Consider the following 25,935-nt stretch of genomic DNA (forward strand, 5'->3'; position numbering starts at 1 on the left):
TATATTAAAAGGCTTATATCTCTTACGTTTCAAATCATTTTTAAAGGAGGTGAGCAATCATAAGACTTCCAGAGATGAGGTAAATTTGAAGTAGAAATGATGATCAGAGATTATACAAGTAGGAGTAGCGGCCTGCGACAAAATGTTGCTGTTTGAAAATGCTGTTCAGGATTCCAGCTACTCTGCCCCCCCCCCCCCAGTTTTCCTCCCTCCCACAACAGCCAGTCAGCATTCTGTACCTACTGCTCTGGACTTCTTTTTGTATGGAGAAAAAATAGGAGGTGCAATGGACACACTACTGTCACAACACAGCTACATTAAATTCTTTAATGTCTCCATTGTGGCCTTGTGGACAATGTTTTTCCCCTGTCCCCAATGGACATTTAAAAAGAGTTTGCCCCTGTAAACCAGAAAGCCACCTTTTCAGGAAGTGGCCTTTGGGAAGAAGGGTAGCACAAAATTCAATAAATGCACCCTATGCTTAATACTACTCTACTCGGTGTAGGAAGTTAAGGTTGGGCCTGTTAAAAATCCAAAGGGTTAAAGAGCTGGGAAGGGGTGAGCAGAGATCCACTTAGTGGCAGTAGTGAGCAGGAAGAGGTTTGGCTGGTTTGCCTCTCTTCCCTCTCATGGTGCAAGGCCTATAACCCGTCTCATCACAATATACATTCTATTTTTCTCGCTATCTCAGAATTAAATTATTCTGGGGCTATAAAGGAGTCCACACACCCCTTTTAAGCTCCCCCCTGCAGAATTCTTCTGTGTTTTGCTCAGTGCAAATGTGGCCTTTTCAACCATCATATTTGTAACTGGAATAATGGCAAAACTGCATGTTTTTATTACTTAACCTTAGAAAGCAACTTTTGACAGAACAGTTAATTTTTCATCTGGGGAACTATTGAAGGAATTGTGTTCCAAGAATAGTCCAAGGAGATATAATTGAAAGAGGCACTGCAGGTATAGCCTTACTGGCTCAGAGAGTGTCTAGCTTTATTGAAATCAGCTTAACCTACAAGGAAAAGCCCCCCGCTCCCCATGAAGTGATAAATTTCATTTAATTCACTTTTCGAAAGCGCCTAGAACAGAAAATGTGTCTGTAAGAAATATCTCTTACATGGAAAGTGAAGTTTATCGTCTCCTTTATGCAGGTAACTGGTGAATTTTCCTCACTGGGTCCATAAACAAATGATGATGGAGATACAGATCTACAAAAAGAGTTTCCCAAAAGAAAGGATTGAAAATAAATCTTGATGAAATCATTACCAGTGCATCCATTGTCAATTAGCTTCCTTAAGTACTGTTTGCTACACATCTGGAATCCCAGGTCATCAAAATGGAAGTCAGCTCACAGGCAGCCTAATTCTAGTTATAGTAGCTGCCTGCAATAGGGACGCGGGTGGTGCTGTGGGTTAAACCACAGAGCCTAGGACTTGCCTATCAGAAGGTTGGCAGTTCGAATCCCCTCGACGGGGTGATCTCCCATTGCTCAGTCCCTGCTCCTGCCAACCTAGCAGTTCGAAATCATGTCAAAGTGCAAGTAGATAAATAGGTACCGCTCCGGCGGGAAGGTAAACAGCGTTTCTGTGCGCTGCTCTGGTTCGCCAGAAGCGGCTTAGTCATGCTGGCCACATGACCCGGAAGCTGTACGCCGGCTCCCTTGGCCAATAAAGCGAGATGAGCACTGCAACCCCAGAGTCGGCCACGACTGGACCTAACGGTCAGGGGTCCCTTTACCTTTAGCTGCCTGCAAGAGGCAAGTATAACAGGGTCTCCAACTCTAGGATGGCAGGCTCTTCTGCCAACTGTGCTGAGGGAGTCAGGCACAGCTGGTGTTTATGCACTGCTTGCTGACTGGGTAGGCAAGGAGGCAATCCCGCTCAGCCAGTGAGGCACTGACCAATTGAGGGGGGCTCCGACTGCCCGTTTAAACTTAGTTTTTTGGCAGGCAAGCCCACTCTGCAGCCGGGGAAATCCCCTAAATTGCCAGCTGGACACATGTGCCATGGCTAGCATGGATGGCCACAGAATGCAAGGGGCCGCAACTTCTGCCCCACACGGGAAAGGGGGTAAGCCACCATTCTCTACACTGGATGGTGGTGCCTCTCTAGGATTTCAAAGAGAATTCTTTTCCTGCCCAACCTGGAGATGCCAGTGACTGAAGTGGGGCCGTTCTGGATGTTCTACCATCCTGTCTCTCTTCCCTTTCAGAAACCCTCTGGTCTCTCTTTACCTAGAGAGGCTTCCTGTTTCAACTGCATTCCGTCACCCATCTGCCCTTGTTTGTTAAGAGTACCCCGTCTCCCAAATAGCTCAATATTCTAAGCTCTTCTGAGAGTTTCTAAGCCATGAAAAGATTGCAGAAACACTGACAGTGAAATCCTAAAGGCATGGAAATGATGTGGGAGATGGAAGTCAAACAGAACTATGCATAAGAACTAGTTAGCACATGAAGGGGTTAAGACTCAGTACATGAAGGGGTTCATAGACTCAGTTAAGTCATGCTCCCTGTTCTCTGATGAGAGAGGAAGCGAAGTCTCTTCTTGTTCCTTCTTTCTCTGTGCCATGTAACTGACCAAGGCAGATATGGCAAAGCTTTGTTCCAAGCTTAGAATACATGTTTGAAACCATATTTCTGCATTTTCTACCCAAGGGTATTCTGCCCATGTTCTCCTTGCTTCTGCTTAGATAAATTCACAAACGAGACCTTTGAATCTATAAGTAAAGCATTTTAAAACTTACTTAACACTGTGTGGTTTGCTCACTGCAAGAGGGGTAGAAATAGAGGAGCGCTTTGCAAGTAGACTAAATGGGTTATGCCAAAGGTTTAACAGCCTATACTCCTTAGGCTTCACTGTGCTGCTTGACTTTGTGAGTTTAAATTCTGCCCATTGGGACTCTCTCCTGCTGAAGAGTCAGTTGAGCCCCACATTATGAATCCAGGCACCCAGCCAATCATTTTGTTATTCAGCCCTCACACATGGGCCACAGGGATTCATATTTTGCTCCCACAAATATGAAGGTGGTTTAAACCACCTTATCCAAAAACCTGCTGGACTCTAGAAAGGGTTCATGCTGTCTTCCTCAAAACCCTGATTGCAGCAGTTCAATATCAGCTCTAGATACACACTTGAACATTCATTAGCTTACCCATGAACACTCAGCTCAACCTCATGCTTCTGAGGCAATGTTAAAATTAGGCTGTTATCCAACAATATGTCAGCGCCCAGTTCATTTTCACTGCGGGAGGAAACAAAGATTACAGTGTATCACAACACATGTACAACACACAAGATCAGATTTGGTTAGATAAAATTTTCTGAACTGCACACTTAGTATCACTAAGAAAGAGCATGAGCCAACCCAAGCATGAGCCAACCCAAGAAGTCCTATTGGTCTGAGTGAAAGAGTTAAGCACATTTCCACTGCAATTTACCTAAAGTCTTATTTTTGCAACCAAACCACTAAAAACAGGTTTTATTTGATTTCTGTTAGGACTTTTGCACATTATGTAATATATACTTTCCATGCTTCAGCAACTCCTTGTATAATTCCCAGTTCTGTCATTCAAATGCAGAGACAATATTAGTCTAAAAGGGCAATCTGTAGCAAACAGCACTTACCAGCTTGCGTTAATGCTGATGCTGAGGTCGTCTCCTGCCCTGCTAAGCGAGCTTGCATCCAACCCAAAACTGAAATCCATCTGTGGAGTAAATGAAATGCTTTAGGGTTTAAACGAATGCATCTGTATTCTATCATCAAGCATACGATATTAGTAATATCAGTAGAAATTATATTATTGGCGTTTGAACTGCATGCTGCCTTTGTAACTCATTTAATCATCAGCCCAGTCTTCAATGCACCCGCTGGGAAATGGGTACTACTGGATTCGTTTCCTAGTAAGTGTGCTTAGAATAATTGTTATCTTCAGTCTGACTTGCTGTCCATTTTTGTGGCTCATCCGTTCCAAGTACCTATTTGATCAAGTACACAACACACAGTAAACCAGGAGTGGTAAGCTACCACATTTTGGACCAGAACTGGCCTGCAGAGGGTTTTCTTGCTTTTGTTTTTACTGCCCCACCACCAGCACCCATTTCACCACTGGAAGCAGTGCTGAATGCCTCTCTCTCCTCTTCCTGCTGCTACTGAAAAAAGATGGGGGCGCTCAGAGAAATGATTTGTTCAGCTGTTTCCCAAGTGCTGGTAATGGCCAAGGTCTCTGGAAACAGCAGAGCACTCCAATCAACTCTGAGAGACAGCACTGAGAAGCGGGAGGTACTTCGTTCAGCACTGCTGCTGATGGCAAATTGGGCTGGGTGAGGGGACAACATTGTGGCTACTGTTTTAAACTTCTCTACCCAACCTGGGATGCGGGTGGCACTGGGATAAACCACTGAGGCTAGGAATTGCCGATCAGAAGGTCAGCGGTTCAAATCCCCACAATGGGGTGAGCTCCGTTGTTTGGTCCCTGCTCCTGCCAACCTAGCAGTTTGAAAGCACATCAAAGTGCAAGTAGATAAATAGGTACCGCTCCGGCGGGAAGGTAAATGGCGTTTCTGTGTGCTGCTCTGGTTTGCCAAAAGCAGCTTAGTCATGCTGGCCACATGACCCGGAAGCTGTATGCCAGCTCCCTCAGCCAATAAAGCGAGATGAGCGCCACAACCCCAGAGTCAGTCATGACTGGACCTAATGGTCAGGGGTCCCTTTACCTTTACCTTTACCTACCCAGCCTAGGAACGTGAGGAGGAGGAAAACTCCACTTCTGTTCTGCTGATGTGCACAATATAGTTGAGATGCTAGGGGAGCCTTTGTGCCTGTCCACACACCTCTGTGTGCGCATGCCCATGTAATGTGTGTGAGCTGAGTGTGTAACATGTGGTGTGTCTTCAAGAGTGTGTTGTGGAGTGGCCACACCCACTTCTGATCACAGCCACCACTGGCCCTTGGCCCTGGGAGAGGTTTGGGCAAGGGTGAGTGAAGCCCTCAGGCCAAAATAGCTGAAGAATCTCCCTGGCAAACAATCCCCAAAGTACTACATATGCTGGCAGAATCCTATTGACTGCCATGCTTGTCACCTATTAATTCTTCATTTCGACATTGCCAGCTTGTCTACAGTTTTTAGTTCTCCAAAGAACTCTGCTTCCAGAGAGGTGTGAGCTCTGGGATAGCTCAGATAGTAGAGCATGAGACTCTTAATCTCAGGGTTGTGGGTTCAAACCTCATGTTGGGTAAAATATTCCTGCATCGCAGGGGGTTGGGTGATCCCAGTGGTCCCTTCCATGTCTATGATTCTATTTTCAAATGTGTGCTGACACAGATCCTAACTGCAAGGCTATTTGTTAATCATCAAAAGGGCAGTTAAGAAAAACACATGCACGAGTCTATTCAATTGCCATGGGACATAAGGTGTGTTCTTTGGTGTAAGTTAGCTCCAGTCAGCATGGCCAGTCAGGGATATAATGGGAGTTTTAGTCCAACTTCATCTGGAGTGTCATAAGTTCCCCACCCCAATGTAAATGATGCCAAAGAAAGTAAAAAAAAAAATTTAAAAAGTTGATATTTAATATTACCTTTGACCGGTGATCTACATATAAATGCCCCACACTGCAGTCAAGTCTCACCGCATGACTTTCTGTTTCTGACACTTCACAATGTATTTGGGCTTCCTCCTGTGGTAACAATGTATAAGAAGCAGCTGACAAAGGAATATGGATGTTTTGCAAAAGTACATATTAAAAAACAACAACCATGTTCTGAGAGACCAACGCAACAAGGTAATGGAGAGCTGCAATGGGATATCATTACATTTTTGGAGAAAGAAGCCATTGGTCGCTCAAGTCTGGATAGAGACTGGTGCTGGGTGTGTTTATTATTTTTCTGATGAAAACTGACCCCCTCCTTTCTTACCTGCTGTAGAATTTTGGTGAAATAAAGCCCTTTGGGGAGCTGGATATGGAGGGCGGTTGTATAGGCATCATCGCCAGCATTGTACAAGGTAACATTCAACATCAGTACCCTCGTACTTCCCACCACAAGGTAGGGCTTCTTTTCATGGGGCCTGTTGGAAATGAAAAGATTGCTTTTGACTTAATTTCAAATGTTACTCAAGTACAAGAGAAATGCTCAGGCTTTCCTCTAAAGCCCCAAGCCATACACAGGAAGCCTGTGTCCCTCCCCAGATGTTGCTGGGATCCCAACTGCCATCAACCCTTGACCTTTGGCCATGCTGGCTGGGAAGGCTGGGAGTTGGAGTCTAGCATCATCTGGAGGATCACAAGGTCCCGTTCTGCTATTATAAGCTCACAGCTGGGAAATAACTCCACTGGAAGAACTGCTATTTTCTCCTAGGAGAGTAAACCAACTCTTCCAAAATAAATCTGCTACACAAGACTACTTCAGGATGTTTAGGCCTGTGGGTTCAGAAAGCACCTGCCCTGTACAAAAATGGGATTTGATCACTTTTGCTGGTTCTCCCTGCCATCATATGGTTCTCCCTCCAGGACACCTTAGCTGTCTGTTGCCCACACATTTAGCCCCGTTCTCCAATGTCATGTCCTCTTTTCAACAGCTGCGTGTCAGTGCAGTGTTGCCTGTCAAGAAAGCCCAACTGATCAGCTCCTTACCACACGTAGGGGCTTTCACACAATCAGGACACCTGGCCAGGCAGTTGTCCCTTGGACGTGAACAGCTAACACCTGGGCAGGGCTTATGTCATTTTGCCGAGTGGTGACAAAAAAAATTACAACAGGATTTTGCACAAAGAAGGACCAAAGAGATCTGATGAAGCCCGCTGGACCTGGCACCATCTCTCACCCTGACCTATCTCACGGGGCTGTTGGGGCATAAAGTTTGCTTCAGTGGATGGGTGGACAACCATACATGCCATTTTTCGCTCCTTGGAAGGAAGGATGGCAGGATAAAAATGGCCATCTCTCCTAAGGTAATGTCTTCTTGAGGGACCTTGGTCATCTGCATCTTCCTACCAAAGGGGAAGCACCATTCTATCACATACAAATGTGTAGAAAAATAGACATCTTTATGGACACTGCTGTCCTATGACCTGGTGGTGGGCATTTTACTATTCCCTGTCTGATCAAGGGGGTGTGGGGCATGATTGTCCTTACCACTTGGCAAGCCTAGATGACCTAGCAAATGCTTTTACACACACACACAAAACATCTCTATTGTAGCTTTTGTGCTGATTGTAATTGCTCTGTCTCATATTGTTAGCAATGACTGCCTTATATGCTTCCTCTTTGTGTTTCTACTTTAAAAAAGAAAATAAAAGCACATGGCTAGGTGTGTCTGTGCCTAATGCTGTTTTTATGGCCACCTTATGCTACACACAAGCTCTCATCTTATAAACTCCAAGTCAAGGTTAATATATAGACAGAACTCCTGCACGTAAGTGAGCATGTCTAGCTTGCATTCCTCCTGGTGTTCTCTAATCACGTTAACAAGCAAAAAAAATATTCCTAAGAGGATTTAAAAAGTAAACTTCAATTTGACATTAAAGTTTAATTAAGACTTGCAGAAGAGCTGCCTTGAAATAGACATTTATCAAATATATTGGCTCGAGACCAACACATTAGTCAATGAACACCTTGGGGAGACAAGCTGGCACTTCGGCAGGCAGCAAAAGGTAGAAACTCTGCGTAAGAAGCTAAGTTTCAAATTAAGGAGAAACACACAACTGTTAACATTCCAGTGGCTGGATCTTGGGGTTGCAGTATGCTTCCAAGTTAAATAATGGTGTTCTTCCCTTTCCTATTGTGTGTGATGCTGCATTTTGTTTCATTGCCAGTGTGCCACCAAAGCTGGAAAGGGGAGCCGGGACAAAAAAAGATGGCCAGTGTGGAGTATGATATTTGCACATATAATAAAATCACCAGGTGCACATCTGGGAATGTGAGAAAGCTGAACTAGACTTTTCACTAGTAATCATAGTGTGTGTATATATATATATATCACACTAAGCAGTGCAGGAGCCCATTTTTATGGAGATATATCAATGTCCATAAAAGTTCTCATCCATACAAATGTACAGAACACTGCAACACAAATTGCTGAAAAGGGTTCTTCATGATGTGGCATATTGTGCAATGCAAAGAGAAGTATATATACCACTTTGAGCTCCTTGGAAGTAAGGTGTGACATAAGTATAATAATTAAATAAATAAAGCATATCCAGCCTTTTTTTTTTTTTTTTTAACCGCATAGAAACCACTAGTTACTTACCTCGGGAATGCAAGTTTTCCAGAAACTTGCAAGTTAGCAGAGCAATTTTCTTGAGAGCAAAATCTTGCAAACATGAACTATAAAAGAGGAAAACAGCAATTATTTAGGGTCAAATACAATACCATATCCATCCATATTCAGAAGTAAATCCCTTTTCACTCTGAAACTCAGACTGTTAATTTAAAACAGTATTTTACTGGCAGGTCCTCACTCCTCTCTCTCATTCTTTACACACAGGTCTAGTACCTTCCACTGTCGTCAACAACAACAAAATGTGAGACCCAAAAGGAAACAGCTCTTTCTAGGCAACCCCTCAACAGATATCTATGGGAGGCTCCTAACACAACATCAGCCACACAACATACACATTGTATTACTGACCATAAAAAGAGACGGCAAAAGGCCCAGCTAACCCCATCTTCTGTTTTCACCATGGTCACTATAAGCAGGACCCGAATGCAATCTCCCCACTTGGGATTCCCACTGAATAATACACTGTCAGTGGACTGATGTAGTGCAGGCATTTTTTTATTTGATTTTTTTTTTCAAACTGGCTTGATGCTAACTAAGATGCTTCATGAGGTGTGGAAACAAATCCATTTGACCTTTCATGACAACGGTATTTGCTGAGGGAAACATTTATTAATTTTTAGGGGTTTATTAGGCTCTTAAACACTGCATTGGAGCACTTAAAATTAGATAAGGGAATGAACATATTTGCCTGGATCGGGAAAACAATGCCAGCAGCAGAAAGCTGTGTGCACACACATGCACACACACTTATGAATTAACCGCTATTCAAAGTTTCGTACAGAGCAAGGGGAATAGTTTATTCTAGGGGTCAGCAAACTACGGTCCCTGGGCTGGATCAGGCCAGCAGGCTTCTAAATCCAGCCTGGCCATTTAAGAAGCCGCCGCGAAGCCGTGACTCCCAGCGAAGGCGGCGGGAGGAAGAGGCTGAGCAGCAGCAGCTCTACCAATCAAACGCCATGCCTGGTTTACCTCAGCGCGGGGACATCTCTGCCAATCAAATGTCGCGCCTGGTTTACCTTAGGGTGGGGTGGGGACGTCTCTGCCAATCAAATGCTATGCTGTGCTGAGGTAAACCAGGCGTGGCGTTTGATTGGCAGAGACGTCCCCGTGCTGCACTGAGGTAAACCAGGTGCAGCGTTTGATTGGCAGAGCTGCTGCCGCTTGGCCTCTTCCTCCCCCTGCCACCCTGGTGCTGCTGTGGCTGCTGCTGCTCTGCATCCCCATAAGTGGGGCAGCAGCTGCGTTCCTGGAGGAGGACAGCCGGCCTGGGCTAGGGCTCAGCAGGGCCACAGCTGCTGCGCTGCCATTGGCGGCCAACGTGACGGTGGAGGACGATGAGGCTGGCAGTGAAGTGGCCCAGGAGGTGGCCTTCACCTCCGGGGAGCAGGAGGACGAAGGGGCAGAAACACCTGCACGGGGTGGCAGCTGCAGGTAAGGCACCAGCTTGTCCTTCCCATCCAGCCCCCAACAGTGACTGAGGGACAGTGAACCGGCCCCCTGAGGGCCATAGTTTGCTGACCCCTGGTTTACTCTCATGGCTCTGTATCCATAGGACTGGCTTCACAAGTAATATTTCTGAAGCCATTCTCTCTAGGATAAAAATGTGTCTCAAACTGACTGTAATTGATTTATATGAAGGATGCTACAATTTAAAAACAGAGATACTGAATGTACCCTTGCAAAATATTTCGATAAAAACATTTTTTTTAAAAAAACAAACGAAGACGGCCGTCTTAAAAGTTGCATTTATTAGATGAACACACAGTGCAAGTTGCTTCAGTGGCGTAGCGTGGGTTGTCAGCACCCAGGGCAAGTAATTTGCACCCCCTAACCCGTGGATTTACGCCCCCTAACCCTAACCCCCAGATGTTGCGCCCAGTGCAGCCGCCCCCCCCTGCACCCCCCACGCTACGCCACTGAGCTGCTTAAATCTGGATCATTCATTTATTTAATAAATTTATACTCCACATCTCCAATTCTCAAGAGCTGCTATAGTGGCCCCCAAAATACACAAATACAAAACATAAACATGGGGGGGGGGACATACACACAAATGCAATTGGAAACTTATTTTGCAATTCAACTGTTTTTACTTATTTTAAGTTGTCCAGAAAACTTTACGTTACAGCGAGGCATATAAATGTTGAAGGAAAAACAAATAGCAATAAGTATGCAAAAAAACAACCACCCCTGTTTCAGGTGCAAACATGCTACTTTCGCAAACACAAACATACCTTGCTGCGTATGACATCATCCTCAGTTCGTTGTTGAAGAACTGGCAGGAGTGGTGGGAGTTCATCTGAACTTTGATTCTTTAGAACGTTCTCTCCAAGGTGGTAGGTGGCTTCAACATGTATAGGAGTCAAGATATCCCTCACATTTTTCTACGGAAATTGGAAACCTAATGAGTTAACAACATAAAAACACACACGTGTGCATGTAAAGAAAACCCCGCCTACCTTAGATCGCTACATGAACAGAAATAGCAGAATTTCTAAGTATGTGAAAGGCCACATGGTGCAACATGCAATGATCCAGTAGCAGCCAGTACGGTGGGGTGGAGTCATCCTACCAGCATTGCCATTGCTCAGCGTACCTGGACAGAGCAGGGCAGCAGTGAGGTCATGTCTGCAGGGAGGGAATAACAGGGCTGCGTGGACTGGCTACGCTAGTGGGTCCATGCAGACCCGACTGCATTGTCACCCCTGCTCTGCCCCAGTGCCGTCCAGGGAATCTGGAGTGACACCAGTGTGAAGAGGGTGGCTTTCCATCACCACCATGCTGCCCACTGCTGGATAAATGCCACAAGATCATCCCACCTGCCGAATAAAAGCTGCTTCCTCTTTCTCTCTCTTTAAAATCTTACATGTTGGAACTTCACTTGTTTTCCATTCATTTCTTGAAAAAGAAAAGTTAACTTGTATTTTATTTTGAGCTACCATCTAAAGCTTGTTACAGTGGAACCTCGGGTTGCAAACATGATCCATGCGGGAGGCACGTTCGCAACCCGCAGCGCCACATCTGCGCAAGCGTGAGCACCGAAACCCGGAAGTAACCCATTCCGGTACTTCCAGGTTTGGCGCGGTGCGCAACCCAAAAACACGTAACCTGAAGCATCTGTAACCTGCGGTACCACTGTATATTTCTTAAGTCAGGCATAGGCAGACTTGGCCCTCCAGATGTTTTGAGACTAAAATTCCCATTATCCCTGATCACTGGTCCTGTTAGCTAGGGATGATGAGAGTTGTAGTCCCAAAACATCTGGAGGGCAGAGTTTGCCTATCCCTGGCTTAAATTATAGTAAACAAGGTGCGGCCAAAGCAAATTCAAAGGTGCTTCCAATGTTGCATTTCTTCATAATATTCTAATGATGCATTTAGAGAAGTTTCATTGGTCTACAATGAACATACCATTCATTCATTTATTCATTCATTCATTCATAGAAGTGGCCAGGAAACAGCTACAAAGCTGGACCAGAGGTGTGAATCCTTTAAAGGTCTGGCGACCACATTCCACTTTGGCTAATCCTCCAAAGTGGGGCCACATATTGGCAGTCACAAAAAGGATGAGTAGGACTACACTCACACATAGTTGATGTAACCTTTTCTCTTTTCTGCTTAAGGCTGCAAGAAAATTGCTTATTAGGGTGCATGTTCCATGGAACTTTCTTCTGAGGATGGTGCTGCAAGCTCAAGGTATCATAGCCAGGGTCTTCCAGGAAAAAGACCTCTGCTTAAAATCCCAGCACTGAACTGGAATAAGTAAATTGGGATTGAGTCTACTCTGTTTCTCTTGTATGTCTTTGTAAGATATACACATTTTAATGGCAGACCACACTGTGTAGTAAGGCTCTCGATCAAAGTTCAGTTCCCAAGCAAGCTACTTTGCTTGAAACACTGAACATTACAATAGCGAAGATGATTAAATTATTCCCCGGATGGGTGAGATAGGCAGGGACTGATTGCCTCCCACATGTCCCCTGCTCTTAATTGTTATCTACAAGAAAGCTTCCACCAATTCGCATGTTATCCAATTCATATAATTTTCCACAAGGGTTTCCCTACATCTGCTCTTCATTACTTTCCATTATGCCAATTAGCTATTAAATTATTATTTTCTCAGATACTGAATATGCAAGGATTATGCTCGACAGACGCTGAGGATTTATTGAACTTGAATGACTTGACTTAAGTTCAAAGGTCACAGAAGGGGGAGACACTTTCAGTATTAATATTTCAAAACAGAAGGGCATTGCGTCAGAAGTAGGGATGGCACAAGCATTTGTGCAAGACAGGTGGTTCAAAAGTTTAGAATCCCCTCTTGAAGATTTCCAAGTTGATGGCCACCCTTACATCTTTTGATAGCCACCAGCTTGGATGGCTTTAAAAAGGAATTGGGCAAATTCATGAAGGCTAATGCTATCCATTTCAGAGAGGAGCTATTCTGCTCATGTCTTGCTTGTCAAAGAAACAGAACAAGCCAGTTTTTGGCAATCCTTCTCCCATCGTTGTTCACATACTAATGCAATTATTTCACTCCAACAATTCTATTTAGGAGAGAGAAAGAAACACACATGTTACCCTCATGAATGCTTGGTGAGTTGTGCAAGTAATGTTGTTGCTATTGTAAATGCTGAGGCTTCCAGAAGTCGTTTCAGATGTACCATTATAGGAAAAATAAAACCTTGCTGCGGTATCTGGCCTCCTGCTAACATCCAGGCTTAGATTATAAAGCAATACTGTAAAAAAATGAAAGAGAAGGGTGAAAGGACAACATTAAGAGGAAGGGTTTGGAAAGTACGGTAACTTCAGAGGCTTTTCATATTTATTAAATTGATGGCGAATGCTTTAGAATGCCAGGCAGGTTTTCAAAAGTATCATTTTCAAATCGTTCTAAAAAGTATTACAGGATTTTCTTTCATACCTTCAGGAGGTCAGCAGTATCATTTGCACGCTTAAAAACAACAGCAATTGTGTGTTCTGATGAATGAATTGATGGGGAAACCCCCAATTTTTTTCTTTTGTATCACATATACTGCTCCCACCATATTATTCTAGTGAATTTTTCTCTATATTGTTGGTCTAGCCACTTTGCTGTTGCCTGGAGAGCTTCTGCTATTCACTCCACCCTCTGTGATAATCAGGAATAGCTATGGTCTTCTCTCTACCTACTAGATGCCATCTTCTGCCTCTACAGTAAGCATCATAATGCTGGGTCCTCTCTCATTGGGCTTGAACCCAATCTGAGCCTTGGCAACCTTAGCTACGCATCATACCCTGTGCTCTCAGCAACAGGGACTGGTTGATTATCAGAATAAAACCATTCTGTTTTATTCTGATAAAGTCTACAGAAGGCGCAGGTCAATATGGTGACTTCTAGATATTTGTGGAACTCCAGTTCACATCACCTGCAGACAACATGGCCAATTGTCAGGTGAGGGGGATGAAAGTTGGAGTCCAGCAACACCTGAAAAGGACCAGTTTGGCTACCCATAGTCTAAAGGGTTAATCCAGAAATCCAGTGTCTCTTAATACCATGTAGTAAAACTTCTGAGAATTATCTGTTTTGTTCCATGGTATACTAATTGCTAATGCACCAAATAATACGAGCATTTACTTTGAAAATTAAAAGCTACTCAGGATAAGAGACTAATTAGGTAAATTTGATCCTGTTTATACATACACATATATGTATATTATATTATGTGTGTGTGTGTGTGTGTGTGTGTGTGTATATATAATAAAAATAATTTTATTCTATTTTCAATTTAGAAAATTACATTTGTTACTCAACAATTATATTCCAATTTAGCAAAATTAGTGACTTCCCACTCATCAATGTTTATAACCCAAATTACATACAATTGTATTATTATTAGTAGTAGTATTATTATTTCTGTGCCACCTATCTGACTGGGTTTCCCCAGCCACTCTGGGCGGCTCCCAACAGAATATTAAAAACACGATAAAACATCAAACATTAAAATCTTCCCTAAACAGGGCTGCCTTCAGATGTCTTCTAAAAGTCAAGTAGTTGTCTATTTCACTGACATCTGATGGGACGGCATTCCACAGGCCGGGTAAAATTATCTAATTTCATCCTCTCCGACATGTTTCTTAATATATGCTGTTGTTTTCTTACACTTTAAACCCCACTGTGGTCTTTGCATATGAAAAATAACTTTTAATACAGACTAGAAATGGTTTCTAGTCTTCTTTAAAAGATTCCAAATTTGTATCTTTTATCAGTGCTGTCAATTTTTGCCACCTCTGCATGTTCCAATATTTTTTATCAGCCATTCTTGATCCTGTCTACTATTGAGCTACGCAGTACAGCTATTGTGTGGTGCTTTCTCCTATCTGGAACACGTCATTCAGTGCCAAAAATAATAATGGAAACCAATTGGCTTTCATTTGATAGATTAGTAGGTAATTAAATTCCATTTAACCATCAGCAGTAAGCCATTTAAAAGAAGAAGAAAAAAGAGCAGAGCAATTGAGGCACATACACCATCAATAAAATATGCTGAGAAATAATGATGCAGAATTTAGCTAATAGTTTACCTATGTAACCTGGAACTGTTCGGCCATTATAGCTAAAACAAAGTGTCAGGTGCACACACACAGCTGGCTGTCCATTTAACACACAGTCCAGTTTAGTTCGATTTACTGAGGGAGGATGTTTTAAGGATGCTTCAACAATGACGACTGCCCTTGTCCTGAAAAGCAAGAAGAATTCATAGTCACCATTTTGTAATTTTGTAATGTTTATAATTTTGTGCATGCTGCTTTATCATTTCCACATCCCAAGTTTTGAGAAAACAAAGCCTAACTTTAATTGACTTAGGAGCCAAGCCTGTGACTGTAAAATATTGTTTGGCACAAGATTCAGAGATGTTCGCCGCTCAGATCATTTCTTAGAGATGTTGACACATTGTGCGATTCCAGTGTCCTACAGAACTCCCATTCTGGAGTCACATTCCAGAGCTTAATGACCAAGTTCAGAGCTTAATTGAGAGCTTTATGAGGTCAGCAGCACATGGCAAATTTATTTAATTGCATCTCATATTTCACCATTATGCCCACTTGTCTCCAATTATGGTATGTGGTGTGTGTGTGTGTGTGTGTGTGTGTGTGTGTGTTGGACTCACCTCAGCAGCACAGCAGAGTCTGACAGGAAAGCACCAACTGCCACATCTGTAGATGGGAAAAAAGCGCCCCACAGATTGAAGATGATCATTAGTCACCAGAAAACCTTCTCTCATGCACAATCCCCTTATTGCTTATTCACCCCTGGACTGCATTAAAGCACTCTTTGCACATTATTAATGAGAGGGGATACGAGGATACATTAAGCCAACATATATTATCGGAACTTCCTAAACAGAGCCATCGAGATGAAGCTGTGTTGCTTTTATTCCTGGCATTAAAATAATTCCACAGTCATTGCATAACACCATATGCAATCTCCATTCTTTATACCTCAAGCATTTTTGGAGACAGGGTGGGAAAGAATTTTAATAGATAAAGGGAAAAAAATGAATTACATTTAAAAACTGACAGGCTAACCTCCTTGTTCTTCTGTGTTTTCCCTTCCTGAAAACATTTTTTTTTTTAAAAAAAGTCTGTTATGATAAGCAGCCTAGCCTGTGCATGGCTGCTCAGAAGTAAGTTTTGCCAAGTTGAACAGGGCATGTTGCTGAGTAAGAATAACTCAGAGTAACAGCTCTGGGTTGCAATCCTGTACTCACTTCCCTGGGACTAAATGCCATTAAATAGAGTTCACTTCTGAGCAGAAATGTATAGGACTGCACATTTAATGGCCTTCTCATCTGACAAGTTGCTGCCATCTTTAAATAAATTCAATGCTATCAACAGTGAGCAATGGGCGAGGAAATCATTCATAGGCACCGTCACTACCAATGCAGCATGAAACATCACAGAATATTCCCACAATTTTAGGGATAGTGGGATAGTTGGGAACTGAAATTAATTCACTTTCAGGCATTCTGATCAGTTTGTAACCCACACTGGTTCTGTTGTTGTTTTGTTTTACTAATCTTTTATGGACTTTAATGTTTTGTGGGTTGTTGAGTGTTTTGGTGTCCCTCCCCCCCACCCGTTTTCCTAATTTGCTTTATTAGTTTGCACCCTGCTTTCAAGGATGTTTTTAAAAAGGGTGGGTACGAAATACAGCAAAGCTTGTTCCTACTGCTTTAAAGAAACAAAAGCAAAGCAAAACGTTCCACTCACCTGAATACCCATTGTTGTCTACATCAATTCTCCCAGATATAGACTGACCAAACATTCGTAAACTGTTGCTGATCTGATGTCCTTGTATCCTCTAAAAAATTTTTTTTTAAGAAAAAGCCTGATATTTTTAGTATATCTAAAAAAAGCTTTGGAGGAATCCCCCCGCCCCCCCGTTAAGTACCATTAGTGACTGCAGTTAACCAACAATGGAAAGTACAGTGGTACCTTGGATTACGAACATAATTTGTTCTGGAAGTCCGTTCTTAACCCAAGGTGCGCATTCCCTACATAAGCCTCCCACAGCCCCGGAAGCAGAAGGCGTTCATATCCCGGGGCAAAGTTTGCAACCCAGAACACCTACTTCCAGGTTTGTGGAGTTTATAACCCCAAGCATTCGTAAGCAGGGGCCTCCTGGGGCCTCCGGTGACAAAGATGGATCCAAAAGAATCCCCAGACTGCACACCTGGTCCTTCAGAAGGAGTGTAAGCACATTCAGTTTAGGCAATTAACCAATTTCTCAGACATGGGAACCACTCACTCAGAGTTCTATTACTGTCCCAGATACTGCCAGTCCAGACTCATACAATTTGCTTTCTGTCGTTTTGCTACATAATCTACTGAGTTGTGGAGGAAGATTGAAGCAACAGCAGACTCTAACTTTCTAACAAATACTTTCTAACAAATGAATGGTGGCAGCTATAGTGAGTTATTTCCTTTCTCCCCATCTCTTCCGTCTTCTAGTGGCTTCCCATTCCCACCCCATCTGTTTCTCATTTCGTATTCCAGTGGCCTCTTGGGTTGCTGGCAAAAGCATTGCCTCAAAAATTGCAAGCCTTCTAGGCCGAGACGGTGTCACTTCTATGTTCTGTTTAATGCCCCATTCGCTATGACAACAGCATCTCTGCTAAAACAGTCACAGCAGTGGCTAAAACAGACCTACCTGTGAGAAGGTTGCTGATATCCCATCTTTCCTGCCATTATATATGTAAATTGCGCCCTCCAAATCATTTTCCTGTGGAGCCCCTATGGCTACATCTGTTAAAATAGATGTGATATACGTCAATGCAACGTTATGAAGACACATTAGCATATTAGCTACACACTCATGTTAATAAGGTTTACTCCAATGCATGGTTTTTTGGGGTTTTTTGATAGGAAAGTAAAGATTTGCTCGCACCAAGTGGAAAGATGGCAATATCTCATCACTATTAGCTGTTCACAGAACAGTGGCATAAATTAGTGCAAGGATAGTTGCTTGACAGGGTGGGAGTGATGGGAAAGCAACATTGGACAAAGGGAAAGAAGCTCCAGGGTGTTGGAGGAAGCACATAGCATGCTTCGGTTTCTGTTTGTCTTGCTTTGTATTGCCATCTTCTCCCTGTAGTTTTGTGTAAGAACCATAGCTGTCAAGCGTCCCTTATTTGGCGGGTCAGTCCCTTATCCCAGCACCGTGTCCTGCTGCTGTCCCTTATTGATGATTTCCCTTAAATTTCCCAGGTTTCAAAGGAAGCAGCTCCTCTCCCTCCCTCCCTGCCGGCCAGGGAGGAGGGAGGCTCCAACTGTGTTGCTTGGCTGTGTTGCTCACCCAATAAGGAGTCTAAGAATGACTGGGGGTGGAGCTTACATGCCTTGTGCAGATCAAATTGGCTGCATTGCCTGGGGACTCGCCTTTGCTCAGCACTTCCCAGTGGAGAGGTGACAGTGGTTTTCCTTGCTGCATCCCCTTTGCAGGGTTGCTACGCTATGGGAACCACCACGTGAGGCTTTGTTTGGCTACTGGTTGACTAAAATCCCTTATTTTGGCTGCTGATCCCTTATTTTCGAGGCTGCTGGTCCCTTATTTTCAAATGTAAGTTGACAGCTATGGTAAGGACAGGATTTCAGGACACACTTCTCATTTGCTCTGTTTCTCTCTAAGAAGCACAGCTTTGCTTTCACAATTTGATCTTATTGGCCTGTAATGAAGGGAAAGTGATGAAGAGAGCAGCTCCCTCTCTTGCAAACACTACATTTCTATTCAGGAAACTTTCCTAGTCTTGTATCAGTTGTAAATGCAGCTGGAGATTACAACACACACACAAACAATTTGCAATAGCTCTTTATGGTCTCATAACTGAACTTGCTAGAGCTATCTTTGTATAAAGGATTTGCAGGAGCCATGCCAACACACACACACACACACCCCATAGCATCACCAGCTCAGCTACGCTCCTCATGACCCCTGGACGAGGTCAGCATGTTGCTTTCTCTTCAGCCATGCAATCTTCAAAAACGGAACACCACAGCCATTTCTTGCTTAGACTTCTGCAAGTCACTTGTGGTCAAAGCCACTGTGGTTTTCTGTAGAATGTAATTCTATTTCTTTACCCACAAGCCCCCAAAATTGTGTTTCTCTAGTTTAATGCTGCAACCTGTCCCAAGTCTCCAGGTTAGAACAGGATAACTAGCAACTTAGACATCGTTATCTTCAGTCAGACAAAAACTTACTTTTGCCTTCAACTTTCTCATTCCCCCTTCCTTGATAAAAAAAATATCTGCCTATGCTGCCTGCACCCTTTGTGGATCACTGCTTTGCCGTGGCGAAGGGGCTTGAATAACTCAGAGAAGCTATGAACTATGCCGAGCAGGGCACCCAAGATGGACAGGTCATAGTGGAGAGTTTTGACCAAATGTGATCCACCTGGAGCAGGAACCGGCAAGCCACTCAAGCATCCCTGCCAAGATAACTCCATGGACAAAGGCAACAGGCATATAAAAGTTATGACGCTGGAAGATGAGCCCTTCAGGTCAGAAGGCGTCCAACATGTTACTGAGGAAGAGCGGAGGACAAGTACAAGTAGATTCAGAGCTGATGAAGCGGCTGGGAAGACAGGAGTGCCTGGCATGCTCTGGTCCATGGGGTCATGAAGAGTCGGGCATGACTAAATGACTAAACAACAACAAATGCTCCCTGCCATCTTCAAGTACAATGTTTCACATTAAAAGCTTTCCACTTATCTAGTTAGAGCCCCGTTCAAATATTGCCTAAAGGTTACTGCAGCTTCTGAAAAATCATTTTTTACATGGTTGGCTCTTGAAATCACATGGTATAGCATGGGAGGGCCAATCATACAGGTCATCAAAATTGTCCATCTACTTATCAAGTCGCCACATGGACCAAATGGACGAGAGACAAATGCATGATGCAAATTGAAACTCCTGCCCTCCACCACTAAGTGGTGCCTGGTGAAAGGGGTCAGTTTGCAGAGGACAGGCGAACACCTCCAACAGCCTGCGCAGACCAAGTGATGTCCACTATAGGTCACTGCTCATAAGCCCAACTTTGCAGTGCATATATATCACATGTACAAGTCCTTCCCTTCCTAGTCTTAGTTTGACAGTGGTGGCCACTAACTGAAATGTATCTTATTGGTGTCTATGTCAGTGATAATCAGCAATAAGAGCAAATACAGTAGGACTGCAAATGCTGCATTCTCACAGGAATGTTAAGAAGCTGATTTATACAGAATCAGACTGTTGGTCTACAATGCTTACGTTGCTGGTTACAACTCTCCAGAATTTCCAACAGCAGACTCTCTGTGCCCTACCTGAATATGCTGGGGACTGAATCTGGGACTTCTGAATGCAAAGCAGGTGATCTATCACTGAGCTACAGTTTCTCCTTATTCTCTCTAAAGCCCCATGCCCAAATAATTTGCTACTTCCTTCATGGTTCCCTTCCACCATACATACAAACCAAACAAACAGACACCTTCTCATGCCTATGGATGATGGTTTTTGGATTTCTTTCCAGTACATATTGCAGTTAACATCCCAAAGTTTCTAAGTTTACTCATGTTTCCCATGGGTATATTTAAATATTAAGGATTACTGTATATTGTAAAAAAATTCACTGGGTTTTTGGCATGTTCCTTAACATATAGTTCATTTTTTCTACTTCCATTATTTCAATAAAATCTGAAAGTGGGGAACCTAAAATATTAAAAGTAACACATGTGCATAGTTTATCATTCCTCTTTAAAAAGCCTGCAAAAGGTGATGAAAGGAGGTGTGTATAGACATTTCTAACTTGACTAAGGTTTGGTAGAAAAAAGAGGAGGGGGCAATAATTTCCAGGAAGCAGCTCTAGTTCAATATCGTGCAGTTTTACCTACAAAACAAATGTTAATTAAGCAGATCCAGAGGAGAGTGTGAAATGTAAATGTTGTTTGAGTTGCCTAGCAAATAAATTTAGATATTCAGTACATTAATGTGCATGAAACCTGAAGACGATAAGAAACATTAATGGCTGAGAATGAAAGTCATTATGCAAGTGATGCCTAAGGGACATGATTAAATCAAAATGGCAAGTAGTACAGATTAAAGCAAATTAAAAACAATGTCAAACAAAAACACATTTATTTAGCAGAGGCTGAAGCATCACCATCAGCTGAATGAAGCACAGTTACTGAAAAACTAGACTTGTTGGAAATGTTCGTGATTTATTGAATTTGATAGTCATGTAAGCGCTGTGCTTCCCACTAGCTTAGATATGCTTTTGCAGAATTAGGCAGATGCATGGATGATGGGCCTATCAAGAACTATTAACAACAATGAGGCTCTGGAGATAATGATAGATGAAGGACTTTGACTGTGGCAGTACAAGCAATGCAGGTATATCCTAAGGCAAGCCCAGGGAAGACAGCAGCCTCTCTCTAGAGCAAAAGACTCACTTGAACTTGATTTAACAAATTTTACTTTATCTGCCCTGCCTTTTGGGGGTTTTTAATTAAAAAGGTGTCTTGAATGTTCTGGGGGCAGCTGGAAGAAGAGTTTAACATAAAGATGATTTGAAGAGATCAGTGCAGACTGAATAAAGTTCTCTTCCACCCCTAGCCTTTATTCATCTAAGCCAGGGGACAGCAAACTTTTTCAGCAGGGGTTAGGTCCACTGTCCCTCAGACCTTGTGGGGGGGGGCAGACTATATTTTGGGAAAATCAACAACAACAAATTCCTATGCCCCACAAATAATACAGAGATGCATTTTAAATAAAAGGACACATTCTACTCATGTAAAAACACACTGATTCCCGGACCATCCGTGGGCCGGATTTAGAAGGCAATTGGGCCGGATCCAGCCCCCAGGCCTTAGTTTACCTACCCATGCTCTAAGCTCTTCTTAAAGAGCTTAAAACATAAGGAAAAATAGGTCTCAATCTCTATGCCTTGGTGGTTGCCATCCCCCCCCCCCCAAATTGGGAGAATAATCAAGTGTTCCTTCTTAAAATAAAAACAGGATTCCTTTGGCAACCTTGCATGCTGCTTAGGTTAATTGCTGGCTACCCATCCCTGCCCACCAAGCTAGATTCCCCAAGTGCCTTGCCTGCTGCCCCCTTCAGGAATGCATGCTGGCATACTCAGGTCCCCCTTGCTTTCTGTTCTAAGGCATCTCCACCTCTTCAACATTCCAAGGATTCCTAGGCTATCTCCCATCCAGGGACTGCTTAGCTTCCACAAGTAGATTGGGTGTTTTAATGTTTTAATGGCCGCCAGCTCTGCAGCCTACTTAAAACTGGAGAATGTTAAGAGCTGTCTGTAGCCCCTGTAGGCCAGCTGCTTGGTGGCACCAGTTGAACCCAAGTTTGCCACCGCTCTCTGAATTTAAACCTTCCATACATGCCCAGAGGCACTCTGGATGAGGTTAACAGATGAAGCCACAGGAAGCTTGCTTCAAGTATAGCAGCACCCCACAAGTTTTGGGATAGGTGAACTGTCCACTGCTGATCTATAATTTATGATTCCAAAATAAGCTGTGTTATAATCACAAGTATGGTTTCAGGTCTTCCAAAACTCCATTTCTGAATGAACTTTCAGAATTTGTTCTTCATATATGGATACCTGAAGTCCACAAAAATGGTCAGTGGAATCTCTGTGACAATTCCAGTGGATAACTATGCAGTATTCCACTCTCATTGGTATGAGACAGGATACTTAGTTAGCATTCATTTTAAACCTGACACTTCTTTTCTCCTTTAAAAATCTCTAAGCAACCAATTAGAACTTTTGTTATGAGTAGGGCACTTAAAAGGTAAATGAAGGTAACTAGTTTTAAGTAAATTGAAACTTATTTATGCGCCTGAGCAGTTTTATTCCTACAGAAAATTCAGAGACATAAGAATAATAGTCTTCACGATTACCTAAATCTCCAAGATTGTTGTTCGAATAGCTAGAGTAAATGATCCAAGCAGAAAGAGAACTGGAATGTGTTGCTTCAAAATGCATCACGCTTTTTAAAACAAAGTAGAAACAGGACTTTTATTTACGAAATAATTTTTCAATCTCTAGAATGGTGCATTATGCACACAAAATGCAGAAACTGAAAATATTTACCAATTAAACAAGTGAACATCCCACAGCGCACGACACAAGCCAGGCAAAGGGAGGTTAAGTTAAAGGAGGCTGCAATCATATACAAACTCTGGTAATCTATACTGAACTCTGTATGACATAAACACACACACAAATCATTTTAAGTTCCATAATTCCTAGTTTTAAATCATTAGGACATTATACCTTCAAAGCCATCATTATCCATGTCTCCTAAATTGGCAATGGCATCTCCAAACCTCGCTGCGTACAAATCACTCCCAGCCAGTGCCGTCTCCAGCTCCAGCATATTTCCTCCCTAGAGGAAAAGAAATAATAATTCTGCTTTGTAGCAGGGCTCCTATTGTATGGGGATACAATTAAGGTAAACACTTCAGAAGAGAAACAGTCCATGTTGAAATCTTCAGCATATGGGAGACCAACATGCTACACACACAAGAACAACACATTACCTTCCACAAGAGTGTTTCCATGTGGAACGTGAGCCAAAGTTAAGTACTTAGAAACCAGTGAAACTTGGAGCAAGAGAATTAATCGCATACTTGAAATTAATAGAGCAATATATTATTGTTTCTGTACAGTGGTACCTCAGGTTAAGTACTTAATTCGTTCCAGAGGTCCGTTCTTAACCTGAAACTGTTTTTAACCTGAAGCACCACTTTAGCTAATGGGGCCTCCCGCTGCTGCCGCGCAGCTGGAACCCGATTTCTGTTTTTATCCTGAAGCAAAGTTCTTAACCTGAAGCACTATTCCTTGCTTAGTGGACTGTGTAACCTGAAGTGTATGTAACCCGAGATACCACTGTACTGCCATCAGCATAAAGCCTTTATTTGATTCATTTTGACAGATTCATATGAAAACCTGCTACTCTTCACATATTGTTCTACCAAAGCCAAGTTAACTGTTTTTTGGGTTTTTTGCACTATATGGTACACAACAGCCTTATTCACCCAATCCCTCTCCCTTCCATACCTGTACTGGGTGAGGGGGAGAGCAGGGGCAAGTCTTTAGCTCCGTTACTTCCTGAATGTCCCTGGCATTAGTCCCTCTTTCTATGGTTGGGGAAGAATGTCTGCATCAGGGAGCTTGCTCTATAAAAGCAAGCTTCCTGTGCAACTTACAATGCTCATTTTCTACGGTATTGGGAGGTATTTAATGCTTGATGTTTTTCTTATGTTTTTAGATATGCTGTAAGCTGCCCAGAGTGGCTGGGGAAACCCAGCCAGATGGACGGGGTATAACAATAATCATGGGGAGAGTCAACTTTAATAGAGAAGTTCACCACTACAGACATTCAACACCTAATATATTTGTGTTTGGGGTGGGAAGGGCTGCAGGTAGGGATGAACAAATCTATGAATTTCAGTTTCTCATTTCTCTGGTCTTTTTCCAGTTCTCCACATTTTTCAATCAGTTTGCAACTTATTATTTTCTAGAAAGGTATCATAAAAGCTTGTCAGCATTTCAGGACAAATTTCGCCTCATACAATTTTTGTATGCAATTTTGCTTAAAATTGTTTTCCAGCAATTTTACTTATCACAAAACATTTTTATGCATGCTTCCCCCTGTTATACAGGCAATTCCCCTCACTCACATGCATTTTACTCGCGTGTGACTGCATATTCCAGACAGGCTTCAGTTCCTTGCCCTTGCTTAAATTGGTCCTAGTCTTTTCAATACATGCAGGTGTCAATGAGATAAAGTGTTTACTCATAACATATGATGGGACAATGAATGCACAAGTGTTGCTATTTTTTCTGGTAGGTTTTCTGTGATAAAATGAGTGAAATTCATCAGGGGATGCTTTCCCCATCACCACACCCCGATGTCAGAAAAACCTTTGCTCATTACATTTCCCCCTATAGGAAGTTGTCAAAGGCTCAAGAGCTCTGTAGAGAAAAGCTGGTCCTATGAACAGAACATCAGCCACCCCTTGGAATCAAACTACCAATGGGTTAAAATAAAGCAATACTTACGGAGCCTGAGTTGATGTAAACATACACTCTTCCTTCTTCCCTGACTTTACTGTGCATTGGGGCGCCAACCAGTAAGTCTGAGAGCCCATCCCCATTGAGATCCACAGCGCAGACAGTAGCTCCAAAATAAGAACCAAGCTGGCCATACACAAGAAAGAGAGAGAAATAATTAGCTAGTCCTCAAGGTGAAAACGCTGCAGGCAACAGTCTTAGCCTTTAAACAACGCATTACCTTTTTGCCCTTTAATTCAGACAAAATCGAAAGCTTTTTCTGTTCGATTTTAAAAATGTATGCCTAAAATAAAGATAAAGAAGTTAATTGGGTATGTGGGGGTGAGGGGGAAGCATTCAGCATGCAGTAGAAAGAGGCAAACCAAAACCAGCTGGCCAAGAACAGCGCTTCAACTCTGCATTCAAGCTCAAGGAGCTATCAACTCAATACCCTGCCTTTGGCAATGGCAACATCTGGTCACCTCCAATAGCAGGGATGGGGAACCTCAGGCCAGGGCACCAAATGTGGCCCTCCTGGCCTCCCCACACGGCCCTCTTGATTCTCCCAGGCTACACCTCCTCCTCACCCACACCCACTGTCTTTAGGTTACACCCCTCACCAACCCTACTTTGCACCATCCTTGACTGTGTTTGTTTACCTGGCTGGAATGTGTCCTTGAAATCCGGTGATGCCCCCTTGCTTGCCTGGGTGGAGGGATGTGTGAGCACGCATAGAAACTAGCCTGCTGTACAAATTTGCATTAATTGCTCTGCCCATTTTTGCCTCTGGTAGGCTCCACTTATCATTGGTACACATTCCCCAGAAAGTTGCCAACAAGGCAACTCTGCACACAAGACCAGTGTTTTCATACTGCGTCTTTTTGCTCTCGATGCTTGGCTTTGTTGAAAGGTCAGTTATGTCCAGAGCTTGGACTTTTAAGCTGAATTTGGTCTTTAAAAAAAAGTTCTCCACCCCCACCACAGAACACAGTACAGTCATACCTTGGATCCTAAACCCCTTGGTACTCGGAAGTTTTAGCTCCCGAACGCTGCAAACCCAGAATTGAGTGTTCCGGG

General features: G+C 43.0%; 1 protein-coding gene across 2 annotated transcripts in view; it reads right to left on the reverse strand.

Moving 5' to 3' along the window:
- ITGA4 (integrin subunit alpha 4) overlaps window positions 1–25,935 on the reverse strand; it is a 54,343-nt gene that overhangs the window by 12,385 nt on the left and 16,023 nt on the right. For both annotated transcript variants that reach the window (XR_014168638.1, XM_081912665.1), the window contains exons 8-22: window positions 25,100–25,162; window positions 24,868–25,005; window positions 23,077–23,188; window positions 17,464–17,558; window positions 16,524–16,614; window positions 15,422–15,467; window positions 14,835–14,989; window positions 12,852–13,009; window positions 10,506–10,655; window positions 8,239–8,315; window positions 5,908–6,058; window positions 5,571–5,669; window positions 3,621–3,700; window positions 3,148–3,237; window positions 1,115–1,205 (exon numbers count right to left, since the gene is read on the reverse strand). Coding sequence is in view for 1 of the 2 variants with exons in the window: in XM_081912665.1 (XP_081768791.1) it covers window positions 1,115–1,205; window positions 3,148–3,237; window positions 3,621–3,700; window positions 5,571–5,669; window positions 5,908–6,058; window positions 8,239–8,315; window positions 10,506–10,655; window positions 12,852–13,009; window positions 14,835–14,989; window positions 15,422–15,467; window positions 16,524–16,614; window positions 17,464–17,558; window positions 23,077–23,188; window positions 24,868–25,005; window positions 25,100–25,162 (1,596 nt within the window). In the remaining variant the exon portion in view is untranslated. The remainder of the gene's footprint in view (window positions 1–1,114; window positions 1,206–3,147; window positions 3,238–3,620; window positions 3,701–5,570; window positions 5,670–5,907; window positions 6,059–8,238; window positions 8,316–10,505; window positions 10,656–12,851; window positions 13,010–14,834; window positions 14,990–15,421; window positions 15,468–16,523; window positions 16,615–17,463; window positions 17,559–23,076; window positions 23,189–24,867; window positions 25,006–25,099; window positions 25,163–25,935) is intronic.

This window comes from Podarcis melisellensis (genome assembly GCF_964234715.1).
Source record: "Podarcis melisellensis genome assembly, chromosome: 1".
Taxonomy (NCBI): domain Eukaryota; kingdom Metazoa; phylum Chordata; class Lepidosauria; order Squamata; family Lacertidae; genus Podarcis; species Podarcis melisellensis.